At 46.3% G+C, this 15,000-nt stretch overlaps 1 protein-coding gene across 6 annotated transcripts in view; it reads left to right on the top strand.

Annotated features, from left to right (window-relative positions):
- Positions 1 to 15,000, top strand: part of efr3a (EFR3 homolog A (S. cerevisiae)) — a 108,595-nt gene that overhangs the window by 54,746 nt on the left and 38,849 nt on the right. For all 6 annotated transcript variants that reach the window (XR_006025296.1, XM_042071362.1, XM_042071363.1 and 3 more), the window contains 5 exons: positions 241 to 438; positions 8,687 to 8,801; positions 12,705 to 12,756; positions 12,977 to 13,149; positions 13,878 to 13,953. Coding sequence is in view for 5 of the 6 variants with exons in the window: in XM_042071362.1 (XP_041927296.1) it covers positions 241 to 438; positions 8,687 to 8,801; positions 12,705 to 12,756; positions 12,977 to 13,149; positions 13,878 to 13,953 (614 nt within the window). In the remaining variant the exon portion in view is untranslated. The remainder of the gene's footprint in view (positions 1 to 240; positions 439 to 8,686; positions 8,802 to 12,704; positions 12,757 to 12,976; positions 13,150 to 13,877; positions 13,954 to 15,000) is intronic.

Here is a 15,000-nt window from a genome sequence, read left to right as displayed (position 1 = left end):
TCTGTATATGCGTATCTGTGCTAGAGGTCTTTAATACACTCCTGAAACACCTGTGTGTGTGTGTGTGTGTGTGTGTGCGTGTGTTGTGTGTGCGTGTGCGTGTGTGCGTGTGTGTGTGTGTGTGCGTGTGTGTGTGCGTGTGTTGTGTGTGCGTGTGCGTGTGCGTGTGTGTGTGTGTGTGTGTGTGTGTGTGTGTGTGTGTGTGCGTGCGTGCGTGTGTGTGTGTGTGTGTGTGTGTAGGCCCCACTGTGCTGGAGGTGTTTAACACACTGCTGAAACACCTGCGCGTGTCTGTGGATGGGGAGCTCGCTGATGGGAGACGGGGATCCAGCAGTAGCGTGTCATCATCCCGCGCCAGAGACAGAGACAGCGTGTCATCATCCCGCGCCAGAGACAGTGATGAAAGGATTGTCCAGAATGCCATTATTCAGACTATAGGTTAGTGCATCCCATCCCATTTAATGACACACACACACACACGCATACACACACCTACACACACCCCTACACACACACAACACAACACACACAAACACACACACACACACATACCCTTTACATCTAATACAGCCTCTGTGTCTCAACACACACACACACAGGGTTGGGTTGTGTGTGTGTGTGCTCTACAGTTGGTTCAGTGTCACGTGCTACGTTACGAATTTGTAACAAGTAATAAGTAATACACAACACTGACTACATTTGAAATTATGACAAACAATGTGTCCGAGACAAACAATGTGTCAGAGATCTCAGAAAAGAGCTAAAGCATAAGATCAAGCTTAATTACAAGAACAAAATGGAGGAAAGGTTCCCCAGGCGAGATGAGAGGGTTAGAGTAAGGGTTAGGAAGTGTCTTAACACCATGATGGGCGGGGGCGCTGCTGAGCACCAGACCAGCTCCTAAAACTTTCCACAATAATTTAATGCAAACTTAATATTTTGCGACTGCAAAATCGTTTTGATAGGCTATTAAATTGCATATTTCTTGTGAAATGCCGAAGTCGAAGAGAAACACCCCTGAACGTGAAACTCCGAGTAAAGGCAACGGTGGCAATGTGGAGAGCGCTAGCAGGGATGGCTATCCTGAACCTACATTAGCCAACGTGATTAGCCTAATTGAAAAGTTCAGGGAAGAGACACACACTTCTATCAACAATCTGCAAACGACTGTATTATCAATTGGTGGCCGCCTGGATGAAGTTGAAACCTCGCTGAGAGATGTAGATTCGAGAACAACAACTTTGGAAAGCTTCGCAGCTAAACTGGCTAAGCAAAATCTCTATGTGAGAGGCTAGAGGATCTGGAGTCTCGCAGCCACCACCAAAACCTGCGAGTGATCCCGGAGGATACTAAGGGACCACAGGTGACAGCATTTATGGATTTTTTCAGCGAGACCCTGGGAATGCCCGTCCAGCCAAATCAACTGCCCATCTGTGATCGATCATTGTACGGGTGCATCATGACCAGATCAGACGCGAAATACTTAGACTATCACAGGAGAAGGGCGAGCTATACTTTCGAAAGCGCAGGGTGCACATTTTTCAGGATTGGCCTCCAGACGTTGCTCGTCGGAAGGCTGCTTACAAGGATGTCAAAGCGAAGATGAAGGATCTCACGGTATGGCCTGCTCCCTACTGCAAAGCTACAGGTGACTTTTCAAGGTAAGCGAGAAGTGTTTGACGAGCCCGAGGAGGCCAAACAATCTCTCTGCTGCTGAAAGCCACCACAAACGATGCAGGAGAGAATGACAGTGACATACAGTGACATACAATGGCTAGGGGAGAGAATGACAGTGACATGCAATGGCTAGGGGAGAGAATGGCAGTGACATACAATGGCTAGGGGAGAGAATGACAGTGACATACAATGGCTAGGGGAGAGAATGGCAGTGACATGCAGTGACATACAATGGCTAGGGGAGAGAATGGCAGTGACATACAATGGCTAGGGGAGAGAATGGCAGTGACATACAATGGCTAGGGGAGAGAATGGCTGACATAGATACTCAGTGGGATTAATGCTACTGACCAGCGGCGGCATACTCATTTTTTTTTTCCTTCTAAATATTGCTTGTTAATGGACATTGCTGCCAAATCACCTAAAGCGGATGGACAAAAAAAAATCACATTTACAGTGGATGTCGCCATGTTCTAACCATATGTTCGAATTTAGTTATGACTTTGTTTATTCTCCTTTGATCTTTGATGTGGAATGGCTTGGGATAATGTGTTGCTGTGTGTTACCATTGCCTGCGAAAAGACTTTGTAAGTTTATCACACAGCAGTCTGTGTAGTAGCAACTAGCCATGGCTATATCATTATGTCGCATACTGTTCACAAGATAACTGATATGCTGCGCTCAGCCCGCAGCTGCTATGTTTGCTGTTGAATTGTTCATATGTAGGAGCGCTGGTTCTAGTGCAAAATGCACAATTGTGTGCACTTCAACGTGAGGGAAGTGTCAAAGGGGTGGGCTGGGGTTTCTTTTATTGGGGTTTTGTTTATGTGTGTTTTGTTCATTTTTGTTTGGTCAGAAAACAGGTCCTTTTATTTCATGCATATAATAGCATACGTATACGAATATACGTCGTTTCTGAACTTCTATGCCCCCCCAAATCACACGTCATGACGTATTCCTTGACAATACTGACCCTACCAAATTAGTTACGCAAAGTTATACAGTATTCTGTAAGACAATGAAAGAAAATACAATTAAGATTAAATCAGATTGGGAGAAAGACCTTGGTGATGAAATCAAAAGTGAAGACTGGGACCACATCTGGCTTACCTTATCTGGGTGTCTCACCACTAATAAGGCCAAGGAACTGCAATTTAGGATTAATCACAGACTACATATCACCCCATTGAAGAGGAACAGAATGAATCCAGACCTATCAAAGTTTTGCAATAAGTGTAAGATTGAGGAAGGTTCATATGCCCACTGTCTATTCGACTGTGTACATATTCACACATTTTGGAAAGATGTCCTTAAAGAAATCAGTGACATAATGGGGCAGGCACTGAACATCTCTCCCTTATTCTGTATTCTTGGTATAGACCATCCTCCTGATATTCCTTCTAATCAGTTAAAACTTCTTAAAATCCTGCTCTTTTGTGCTAGAAGATGTATTTTATCAAAGTCAGCTTTATTGTCAATTTCTTCACATGTTCCAGACATACAAAGAGATCGAAATTACGTTTCTCACTATCCCACGGTGAAGACAAGACATATTTTACCAATTTAAGTCCACAGACAAACATAACATTCAAGTAAACAAAAAAGTAAGTAAATAAGTAAATAAGAGGGCACATATAATAATAAAAAAATAAGAGCAGCAAAATTTGGTTGAAATTGTGCATAGACAGTCAATAAAATACTAGCGCAAAGTCAGGCCAATAAAAGGCTTGGGTAGTTCTGTTTGACCTAAGTAAGAAAGAAAGTGGCATAGTGGTGCAAGTTATGTAAGAGCAGCAGAAGTGTTGTGTTTTCAGGACAACAACAACAAGTTGTAAAGTGTACAAGTGTGCAAGTGTGCAAGTGGAGTAGTGCAGGCGGCCATTGTGGGTCCAATGTCCAGGATGTTATGTAGCTGAGGGTGGAGGGGGGAGAGGAGAGAGTTCAGCATCCTTACAGCTTGGTGTATGAAGCTGTTGGTGAGTCTGGTAGTGCGGGAGCGCAGGCTTCTGTACCTCTTCCCAGAGGGCAGTAGATCAAACAGATTGTGAGCGGGGTGACTTGCATCACTCACAATTTTGGTCGCCTTGCGGGTGAGGTGGGTGGTGTAAATGTCCTTCAGGGAGGGCAGTGAAGCACCAATAATCCTTCCAGCTGTGTTCACTATGCGCTGCAGGGCTTTCCTGTTGTATTCAGTGCAGCTTCCGCCCCACACAGCGATACAGCTGGAGAGGATGCTCTCAATGGTGCCTCGGTAGAATGTGGTCATGATGGCTGGTGGAGCACTTGCTCGCCTGAGTTTCCGCAGGAAGTACAGGCGGCGCTGAGCTCTCTTCGCCAGTGATGCAGTGTTGGTGGTCCAGGAGAGGTCTTCACTGATGTGCACCCCCAGGAATTTGGTGCTGCTCGCTCTCTCCACCACAGCACCGTCGATGGTCAGTGGCAGGTGTTGGGTGTGACCTCTCCGGAAGTCAACAACAATCTCCTTGGTCTTGCTGACGTTCAGCAGGAGGTTGTTGTCCCTGCACCACGTGGTCAGATGGTCGACCTCCAACCTGTATTGAGTCTCGTCGCCCTTGGTGATGAGACCCACCAGAGTTGTGTCGTCAGCAAATTTCACTATGTGATTGTTGCTGTAGGTTGCAGTGCAGTCATGCGTCAGCAGGGTGAAGAGCAGCGGACTGAGCACGCAGCCTTGGGGGGCCCCTGTGCTCAGTGTGATGCTGCTTGAGGTATTGCTGCCAACACGTACTACTTAAAGTGGGTGTCAGAGGAGCCCCCACGCTTTGCACAGTAGATGAGCAGTGTGATGGAGTTCATGCCCCTAGAAGCCCTTAGCTTCTATTTGAGAGGAACCGATTCAGTTTCATAAAGTCTGGGGTCCATTTATAACCTACTTGGGGACTGATTGTCTGCGTACAATAACAGTAGGGCTGCATGGGTTGGCCTGGAGGGAAGAGATCTTTATTGTCTTTATATGTGTGCATTCCTGATTTGTATTGCTCGATGAATTATTGTACTTTAATTTGAAACTGTCATGACCTGTAAAAAAAAAAAAAATTAAACAAACAAACAAAAAAACACCATGATGGGCAGGACTCGGAATGCTGGCACGATCCAATACCCAGAGCCTGCTGCCTTTGCAGAGGAACTGACTGCTTGCTATGGCAGGTTCAACAATGCAGGTCCTGCGGAGGGTTGGGTCCCACACACCATGAGCTCTGAACATCTGTGTGGAGGAGGGTTGGGTCCCACACACCATGAGCTCTGAACATCTGTGTGGAGGAGCAGAGGGTGGCCTCCATCTTTACCTGTCTCCATTCCACCAAAGCTCCTGGCCTCCATCTTTAAGCTCCTGGCCCGGATGGGCTGAAGGGACGCATCTGGAAGGAGCGTGCGCCTCAGCTAGCTGGTGTGATGACACAACTTTTCCAGCTTCCCCAGGGCATGGAAGGAAACTACCATCATACCTGTTCCCAAACGACCCAAAGTCAAAGCGATGAATGACTTCAGACCTGTGGCGCTTCCCTCTATCCTCTGGAGAGAGTTGTTGCAGATGAGCTCATTACCATGGTTGGAGAGAGCTTGGACCCACTACAGTTTGCTTATAAATCAAAGCGAGGTGTGGAAGACGCTCTTCTGTACACCTGGACTCTCATAACTCCTGACTCTTCTGGACACTGTACCAAGACACCTGGACTCTCATAACTCCTGTTCCACAAAACAGCCACCTGATCTTTATATACAAGCAGTGGAAATAAAATCCAACTTCATCCTATCATCCAAGATGCCTCCACCAAAGCTTTGAGCTATTACCCATCAGGAAGAAGGTTCAGAGTGCCTCTGGCTAAAAAGTCATTATACAACAAATCCTTCATTCCCAGTGCAATACATGAACAAAACTCATGTAACTAACACATCACACACACTCTGCCTTCAATCAAAAGAACATTTTCTAAAATGGCAACATGTTGGACAATAAAGCTTTTTGAATCTTGAATTTTGAATCTTGAATAATGAACCACAACGAAATTGCCGAAATTAACACTGATTGCAAACATTAGTATTAGATCATTAACTCTGATAAGCGAACGTTACTATAGATCAGCGGTTCCCAAACTTTTTTTCCCACGGACCACCTTCTACATCCTGACTTGGCTCGCGTACCCCCACCATCCGACACATAAAAGATGAACACATTCTATTGACGCATTCCAGGCATCATGTTTAAGCCACCCTACATGATAACAAATAACAACATCAAAATGTGCAACTGGTCTATGAGCTCTCACGCTAAAAAAAATGTGGAGACATTAGACTGGTTTGATAGCACCTCACTGCAAACCACACACTTTTGAGCAGTCTGTCTCCCAATCCACGTGAAGCCTAGGGCTATATGCCTCATCATACTTTCGTTTTCTTTGTGCAGTCTTTTCTGTCTCATCCTTTCTTTTATCCCCCTGCTCTCCACCTCCGCCTCCATCATTCTGCCCCCCCCCCTCATTCCATCGTTACCTGTCTCCTGCTCTGTTTCTCTCCCTTCTCCTCTTCCATCGCTTTATTTAGGCCTTTTGGACAGTGTCCCTGTTTTTAGACAGTTTTCCATGTTTGCGCAGCCTTCTACTTAGCCTATACGTCCACGAAACTAACACGCCAGATATTCTGGCTGCCCAAAGGAAATCACGTGCATTGTGGGTAGCTTATTTTTTAATGAAAACATAGACTATTATAGAGTTAACAAAAGATTTCCTTTAATTTCATGTTTTCATTCATATATCTATATCTATATCATTATAACCCGATTCAAAATTATTTATTATTTATGAATTAAATAGATGATTAATTAATTAATCATTTTTAACACCTTTCCGCCCTTTTCATCTCACGTACCCCCTAGTGGCAGCTCACGTGTACCACAGTTTGGGAATCCCTGCTATAGATCATTAACTCTGATAAGCGAACGTTACTAGATCATTAACTCTGATAAGCGAACGTTACTATAGATCATTAACTCTGATAAGCGAACGTTACTATTAGATAAGCGAACGTTACTATTAGATCATTAACTCTGAGAAGCGAACATTACTATTACTACATACCACAGTATGTAATCACATCTAAATATGTCACACCCCACAGTATGTAATCACATCTGAATATGCCACACACCACAGTGTGTAATCACATCTGAATATGCCACACACCACAGTGTGTAATCACATCTAAATATGTCACACCCCACAGTATGTAATCACATCTGAATATGCCACACCCCACAGTATGTAATCACATCTGAATATGCCACACCCCACAGTATGTAATCACAATGTATCTGCAATATGTGTAAGTAAGAAATAAGTGATACAAGTTCTCCTAGCAACAACTACACAGTTCCTAGCAGTCTCGTCTCCTAGCAACAACTACACAGTTCCTAGCAGTCTCGTCTCCTAGCAACAACTACACAGTTCCTTACCTTCACTTGTGTTCCTTATGTTCTTTATTATTATAGCCTATTAGTGATATTTTACACACACACACACACACACACACACACACAGCCTTTCTTTATTATAGCCTATTAGTGATATTTTACACACACACGCACACACACACACAGCCTTTCTTTATTATAGCCTATTAGTGATATTTTACACACACACGCACACACACACACAGCCTTTCTTTATTATAGCCTATTAGTGATATTTTACACACACACACACACACACACACACACACACACACACACAGCCTTTCTTTATTATAGCCTATTAGTGATATTTTACACACACACGCACACACACACACAGCCTTTCTTTATTATAGCCTATTAGTGATATTTTACACACACACGCACACACACACACAGCCTTTCTTTATTATAGCCTATTAGTGATATTTTACACACACACGCACACACACACACAGCCTTTCTTTATTATAGCCTATTAGTGATATTTTACACACACACGCACACACACACACAGCCTTTCTTTATTATAGCCTATTAGTGATATTTTACACAGACACACACACGCACACACACACACAGCCTTTCTTTATTATAGCCTATTAGTGATATTTTACACACACACACACACACACACACACACACACACACACACACACAGCCTTTCTTTATTATAGCCTATTAGTGATATTTTACACACACACACACAGCCTTTCTTTATTATAGCCTATTAGTGATATTTTACACACACACACACACACCCACACACAGCCTTTCTTTATTATAGCCTATTAGTGATATTTTACACACACACACACACACACACACACACAGCCTTTCTTTATTATAGCCTATTAGTGATATTTTACACACACACACACACACACACACACACACACACACACACACACACAGCCTTTCTTTATTATAGCCTATTAGTGATATTTTACACACACACACACACACACACACACACACACACACACACACACAGCCTTTCTTTATTATAGCCTATTAGTGATATTTTACACACACACACACACACGCACACACACACACACAGCCTTTCTTTATTATAGCCTATTAGTGATATTTTACACACACACACACACACACACACACACACACACACACAGCCTTTCTTTATTATAGCCTATTAGTGATATTTTACACACACACACACACACACACACACACACACACACACACACACACACACACACACACACACACACACAGCCTTTCTTTATTATAGCCTATTAGTGATATTTTACACACACACACGCATACACACACACACACATATGATTGACAGGGGTTACACACACACACACACACACACACACACACACACAGCCTCTGTATTGAACTGTGTTACATACAAATTGTATTAGATTATGTTACACATTATATTATACATACATTATATACACACTGCAGTATACATGTTATATTTTATACTTTATGATTGATTTGTGCATTAAATTATACATATATGTCGTGTGTGTGTGTGTGTGTGTGTGTGTGTGTGTGTGAGAGTAGGCTTCTTTGGGGGAAACCTGCCTGACTACCAGCGTGCTGAGGTCATGATGTTCATCATGGGGAAAATACCGGTCTACGGCACACCCTGCCACACACTCGACACCGTCAAGATCGGGTGAGTGTGTACACACACACACACACCCTGCCACACACTCGACACCGTCAAGATCGGGTGAGTGTGTACACACACACACACACACACACCCTGCCACACACTGGACACCGTCAAGATCGGGTGAGTGTGTACACACACACACACACACACACACACACACCCTGCCACACACTCGACACCGTCAAGATCGGGTGAGTGTGTACACACACACACACACACACCCTGCCACACACTGGACACTGTCAAGATCGGGTGAGTGTGTACACACACACACACACACACCCTGCCACACACTGGACACCGTCAAGATCGGGTGAGTGTGTACACACACACACACACACACCCTGCCACACACTGGACACCGTCAAGATCGGGTGAGTGTGTACACACACACACACACACCCTGCCACACACTGGACACCGTCAAGATCGGGTGAGTGTGTACACACACACACACACACACACACACACACACCCTGCCACACACTCGACACCGTCAAGATCGGGTGAGTGTGTACACACACACACACACACCCTGCCACACACTGGACACCGTCAAGATCGGGTGAGTGTGTACACACACACACACACACACCCTGCCACACACTGGACACCGTCAAGATCGGGTGAGTGTGTACACACACACACACACACACACACACACCCTGCCACACACTCGACACCGTCAAGATCGGGTGAGTGTGTACACACACACACACACACACACCCTGCCACACACTCGACACCGTCAAGATCGGGTGAGTGTGTACACACACACACACACACACACCCTGCCACACACACACACACACACACACACCCTGCCACACACTGGACACCGTCAAGATCGGGTGAGTGTGTACACACACACACACACACACACACACACCCTGCCACACACTCGACACCGTCAAGATCGGGTGAGTGTGTACACACACACACACACACACACACACACCCTGCCACACACTCGACACCGTCAAGATCGGATGAGTGTGTACACACACACACACACACACACACACACACACCCTGCCACACACTGGACACCGTCAAGATCGGGTGAGTGTGTACACACACACACACACCTGCCACACACTCGACACCGTCAAGATCGGGTGAGTGTGTACACACACACACACACACACACCCTGCCACACACTGGACACCGTCAAGATCGGGTGAGTGTGTACACACACACACACACACACACACACACCCTGCCACACACTCGACACCGTCAAGATCGGGTGAGTGTGTACACACACACACACACACACCCTGCCACACACTGGACACTGTCAAGATCGGGTGAGTGTGTACACACACACACACACACACCCTGCCACACACTGGACACCGTCAAGATCGGGTGAGTGTGTACACACACACACACACACACCCTGCCACACACTGGACACCGTCAAGATCGGGTGAGTGTGTACACACACACACACACACCCTGCCACACACTGGACACCGTCAAGATCGGGTGAGTGTGTACACACACACACACACACACACACACACACACCCTGCCACACACTCGACACCGTCAAGATCGGGTGAGTGTGTACACACACACACACACACACCCTGCCACACACTGGACACCGTCAAGATCGGGTGAGTGTGTACACACACACACACACACCCTGCCACACACTGGACACCGTCAAGATCGGGTGAGTGTGTACACACACACACACACACACACACACACCCTGCCACACACTCGACACCGTCAAGATCGGGTGAGTGTGTACACACACACACACACACACACCCTGCCACACACTCGACACCGTCAAGATCGGGTGAGTGTGTACACACACACACACACACACACCCTGCCACACACACACACACACACACACACCCTGCCACACACTGGACACCGTCAAGATCGGGTGAGTGTGTACACACACACACACACACACACACACACCCTGCCACACACTCGACACCGTCAAGATCGGGTGAGTGTGTACACACACACACACACACACACACACACACCCTGCCACACACTCGACACCGTCAAGATCGGATGAGTGTGTACACACACACACACACACACACACACACACACCCTGCCACACACACACACACACACACACCCTGCCACACACTGGACACCGTCAAGATCGGGTGAGTGTGTACACACACAAACACACACACACACCCTGCCACACACTCGACACCGTCAAGATCGGGTGAGTGTGTACACACACACACACACACACACACACACACACACACCCTGCCACACACTGGACACCGTCAAGATCGGGTGAGTGTGTACACACACACACACACACACACAGCCTGCCACACACTCGACACCGTCAAGATCGGGTGAGTGTGTACACACACACACACACACACACACCCTGCCACACACTCGACACCGTCAAGATCGGGTGAGTGTGTACACACACACACACACACACACACCCTGCCACACACTCGACACCGTCAAGATCGGGTGAGTGTGTACACACACACACACACACACACACACACACACACACACACACCCGGTCACACACTCGACACCGTCAAGATCGGGTGAGTGTGTACACACACACACACACACACACACACACACACACACACACACACACACCCTGTCACACACTCGACACCGTCAAGATCGGGTGAGTGTGTACACACACACACACACACACACACACACACACACACACACACACACCCTGCCACACACTCGACACCGTCAAGATCGGGCGAGTGTGTACACACACACACACACACACACTCGACACCGTCAAGATCGGGCGAGTGTGTACACACACACACACACACACACTCGACACCGTCAAGATCGGGCGAGTGTGTACACACACACACACACACACACACCCTGCCACACACTCGACACCGTCAAGATCGGGTGAGTGTGTACACACACACACACACACACACACTCGACACCGTCAAGATCGGGCGAGTGTGTACACACACACACACACACACACACCCTGCCACACACTCGACACCGTCAAGATCGGGTGAGTGTGTACACACACACACACACACACTCTCACACACACACACAAACACACGCACACACACCCGGCCACACACTCGACACCATCAAGATCAGGTGAGTGTGTACACACACACACACTCACACACTCACACACACACACACACACACACACACACCCTGCCACACACTCGACACCGTCAAGATCGGGTGAGTGTGTACACACACACACACACACACACACACACACACACACACTCTCACACACACACACAAACACCCGCACACACACCCGGCCACACACTCGACACAGTCAAGATCGGTTGAGTGTGTACACACACAGACACACACACACACTCACACACACACACACCCTGCCACACACTCTACACCATCAAGATCCTTGTGCCTGTAAGGATGCAGATACACACACTTCTAATACACAGATAAAACGCCCGCTTATTTAACGTCAACAGAATATCGGCAAATTCTGTGCAATTCCGTGTTTATAAGAGATTCTGTGATTCTGTCCACGTTTTCCACATCACGGAAATCATAGGGCCCTACACACAAGCACACACACACACACACTTCTCATATGCACACACACACACACACACACACACACTCACTCATATGCAGACAAACACACTTCATATGTAAACTTACAGCAGTGTGCACACAGATGACTGGTGTTGTCTCTCCACCCCCCCTCCCTGCCTCTATCCCTCTCTCCCTCTCTCTCTCTCCCACCCCCGCTCCATTCCTCTCTCCCTCTCTCTCTCTCCCACCCTCCCTTCCTCTATCCCTCTCTCCCTCTCCCTTTCACTCTTCCTGTTCCTCTAACTCTCTCCCTCTCTCCTCCCTCTATCCCTCCCTATCCCTCTCTCCAGACACCAGGGCACTAAAAGGATCCAAGCCATGCTGCTCAACTCGCTCATTATGGTCAGTTCTTTTCATTGTGTGAGAGAGAGAGAATGTTTGTGTGTGTGTGTGTGGGTATTTGTGTGTGTGTGTGTGTGTGTGTGTGTGTGTGTATATGTATTTGTGTGTGTGTATTTGTGTGGGTGGGGGGTATAAATGTCAGCAGGCAATAAGTGTAAAACCATGTGCGCTGGTCTCTGTTTTTTATCTTCTCTGTGTGTATGTGTGTGTGTGTGTGTAGGTGACTTCGGGCTTTAAGTGTAAGACCATGTGCGCTGGTCTACCTGCTCCCTTTCTTGAGCCGCTGTGTTCCGTTTCTCTGATGGAAGATTCCGAGCTCCGCCTCCTCGTTCTGGAGATTCTTCACAACATCATCGATCGCCATGACAACCGAGCCAAACTCCGCGGCATACGGTAGCAGTTTTATTTTGTAACACCAGTGTTCTGCCGAGTTATGCTGCTATGTAAAGAGGTGCTACAGCAGCACAAATCGATAGCATCTTTGCTACAGCAGCGCTAATCGATAGCATCTTTGCTACAACAGCGCTAATCGATAGCATCTTTGCTACAGTAGCGCTAATCGATAGCGTCTTTGCTACAGCAGCGTAAATCGATAGCATTTTTGCTACAGCAGTGCTAATCGATAGCGTCTTTGCTACAGCAGCGTAAATCGATAGCATTTTTGCTACAGCAGCGCTAATCGATAACGTCTTTGCTACAGCAGCGTAAATCGATAGCATTTTTGCTACAGCAGCACAAATCGATAGCATCTTTGCTACAGCAGCGCTAATCGATCCAATGTTCCAAGTGATGCATAACTCTCAGATAGTAGTCCAGATCCTATTGGTCTGCACATAACTGCACCAGATCCTATTGGGCAGCACATCATTTTGTCAGTTAAGCTGCCTTTCAGTTTTGTTTTCTCTTGGCAGAATCATTCCTAATGTTGTTTTTATTTTCTCTCGGCAGAATCGTTCCTAATGTTGTTTTCTCTTGGCAGAATCATTCCTAATGTTGTTTTTATTTTCTCTCGGCAGAATCGTTTCTAATGTTGTTTTCTCTTGGCAGAATCATTCCTAATGTTGTTTTTATTTTCTCTTGGCAGAATCATTCCTAATGTTTTGTTTTTTTTCTCTCGGCAGAATCATTCCTAATGTTGCTGCTTTGAAAATCAAACGTGAGAAAATATCCAAGCAGGATGTTATGTTCATGAAGAAGGTACACACACACACACACACACGCACGCACACACACACACACACACACACACGCACACGATGCCTCTACAGGCATTGACCACATTCATGCATTTCATATAGCCTAGCTGTTACGGTTCCCCACAGGAAAACCGCAACATAAATTGGAGAACAACAACTGGGTTAAGGCTCAAAAGGGGTATTTATTTACGTTCCCTACAAAGGGCAAAAAGCAGGCTTGAAAACCGGCAAAAAAGCTCTAAAGCGTTGAAAAACTGGAGACGATGAGGTGGTAGCAACCAGCAGGAAAAACCCAGAACATGCTCTGCAGACCAGGTCCAGAATGTGCCTTTTGAAGAGGCTGCATCCTGGCTAATTGGATCACATGGTTAGGGAGCAAGCATAGCAAATGGCAGGTAACAGCACCCCTACTACGCACAGCCAGTAGGGTGTACCAAAAATCATAACAGTAAATCATAAGGAACTTGTGTAGCGATTGGAATCTCGACACCCTGCTGTTTCGCAGCCAGTTGCAACCTAGCGCTCTCAAGCTGAGTAGCCAACTCACGCTTCCTGGCTTGCAACATTAACTCCTGTGTACGAACAAGTAGCTCTAGCATATACTCATGGTCTCACTCTTGCAACATTAACTCCTGCGTACGAACAAGTAGCTCTAGCATGTACTCATGGTCTCACTCTTGCAACATTAACTCCTGCGTACGTAAGTAGCTCTAGCATGGTCTCGTGGTCTCATGGTCTAACTCTTTAGTCGCCATTTGAACGCGAGCAAATCTAAGCCTGGAGAGAGGGAAAAACAGAAGTTACCAAAAACACAAAATAAATATCAGAAGCTGCAACAAGCTTACAAAAATGCAGTCAATGCTTAGTAATAATTTCAAGTGGACAATGAAAGGACCACGGATCAAGTGCGCTGGAATTAGGTTAAACACTCAAAAGTTTTTTAACAAGCGCACAAACCGATACAGCTACATGATACTGCAAAAAAGTTTGAATACTATACAAAAGGTAGAGAAGTAACATTAGTCTACCACTTACATGTCAATAACAA

Source organism: Alosa sapidissima, chromosome 19 (assembly GCF_018492685.1).
Source record: "Alosa sapidissima isolate fAloSap1 chromosome 19, fAloSap1.pri, whole genome shotgun sequence".
Lineage (NCBI taxonomy): Eukaryota > Metazoa > Chordata > Actinopteri > Clupeiformes > Clupeidae > Alosa > Alosa sapidissima.
Note: the sequence above shows the minus strand (reverse complement) of the source record. Positions and strands in the feature narration are given on the sequence as shown.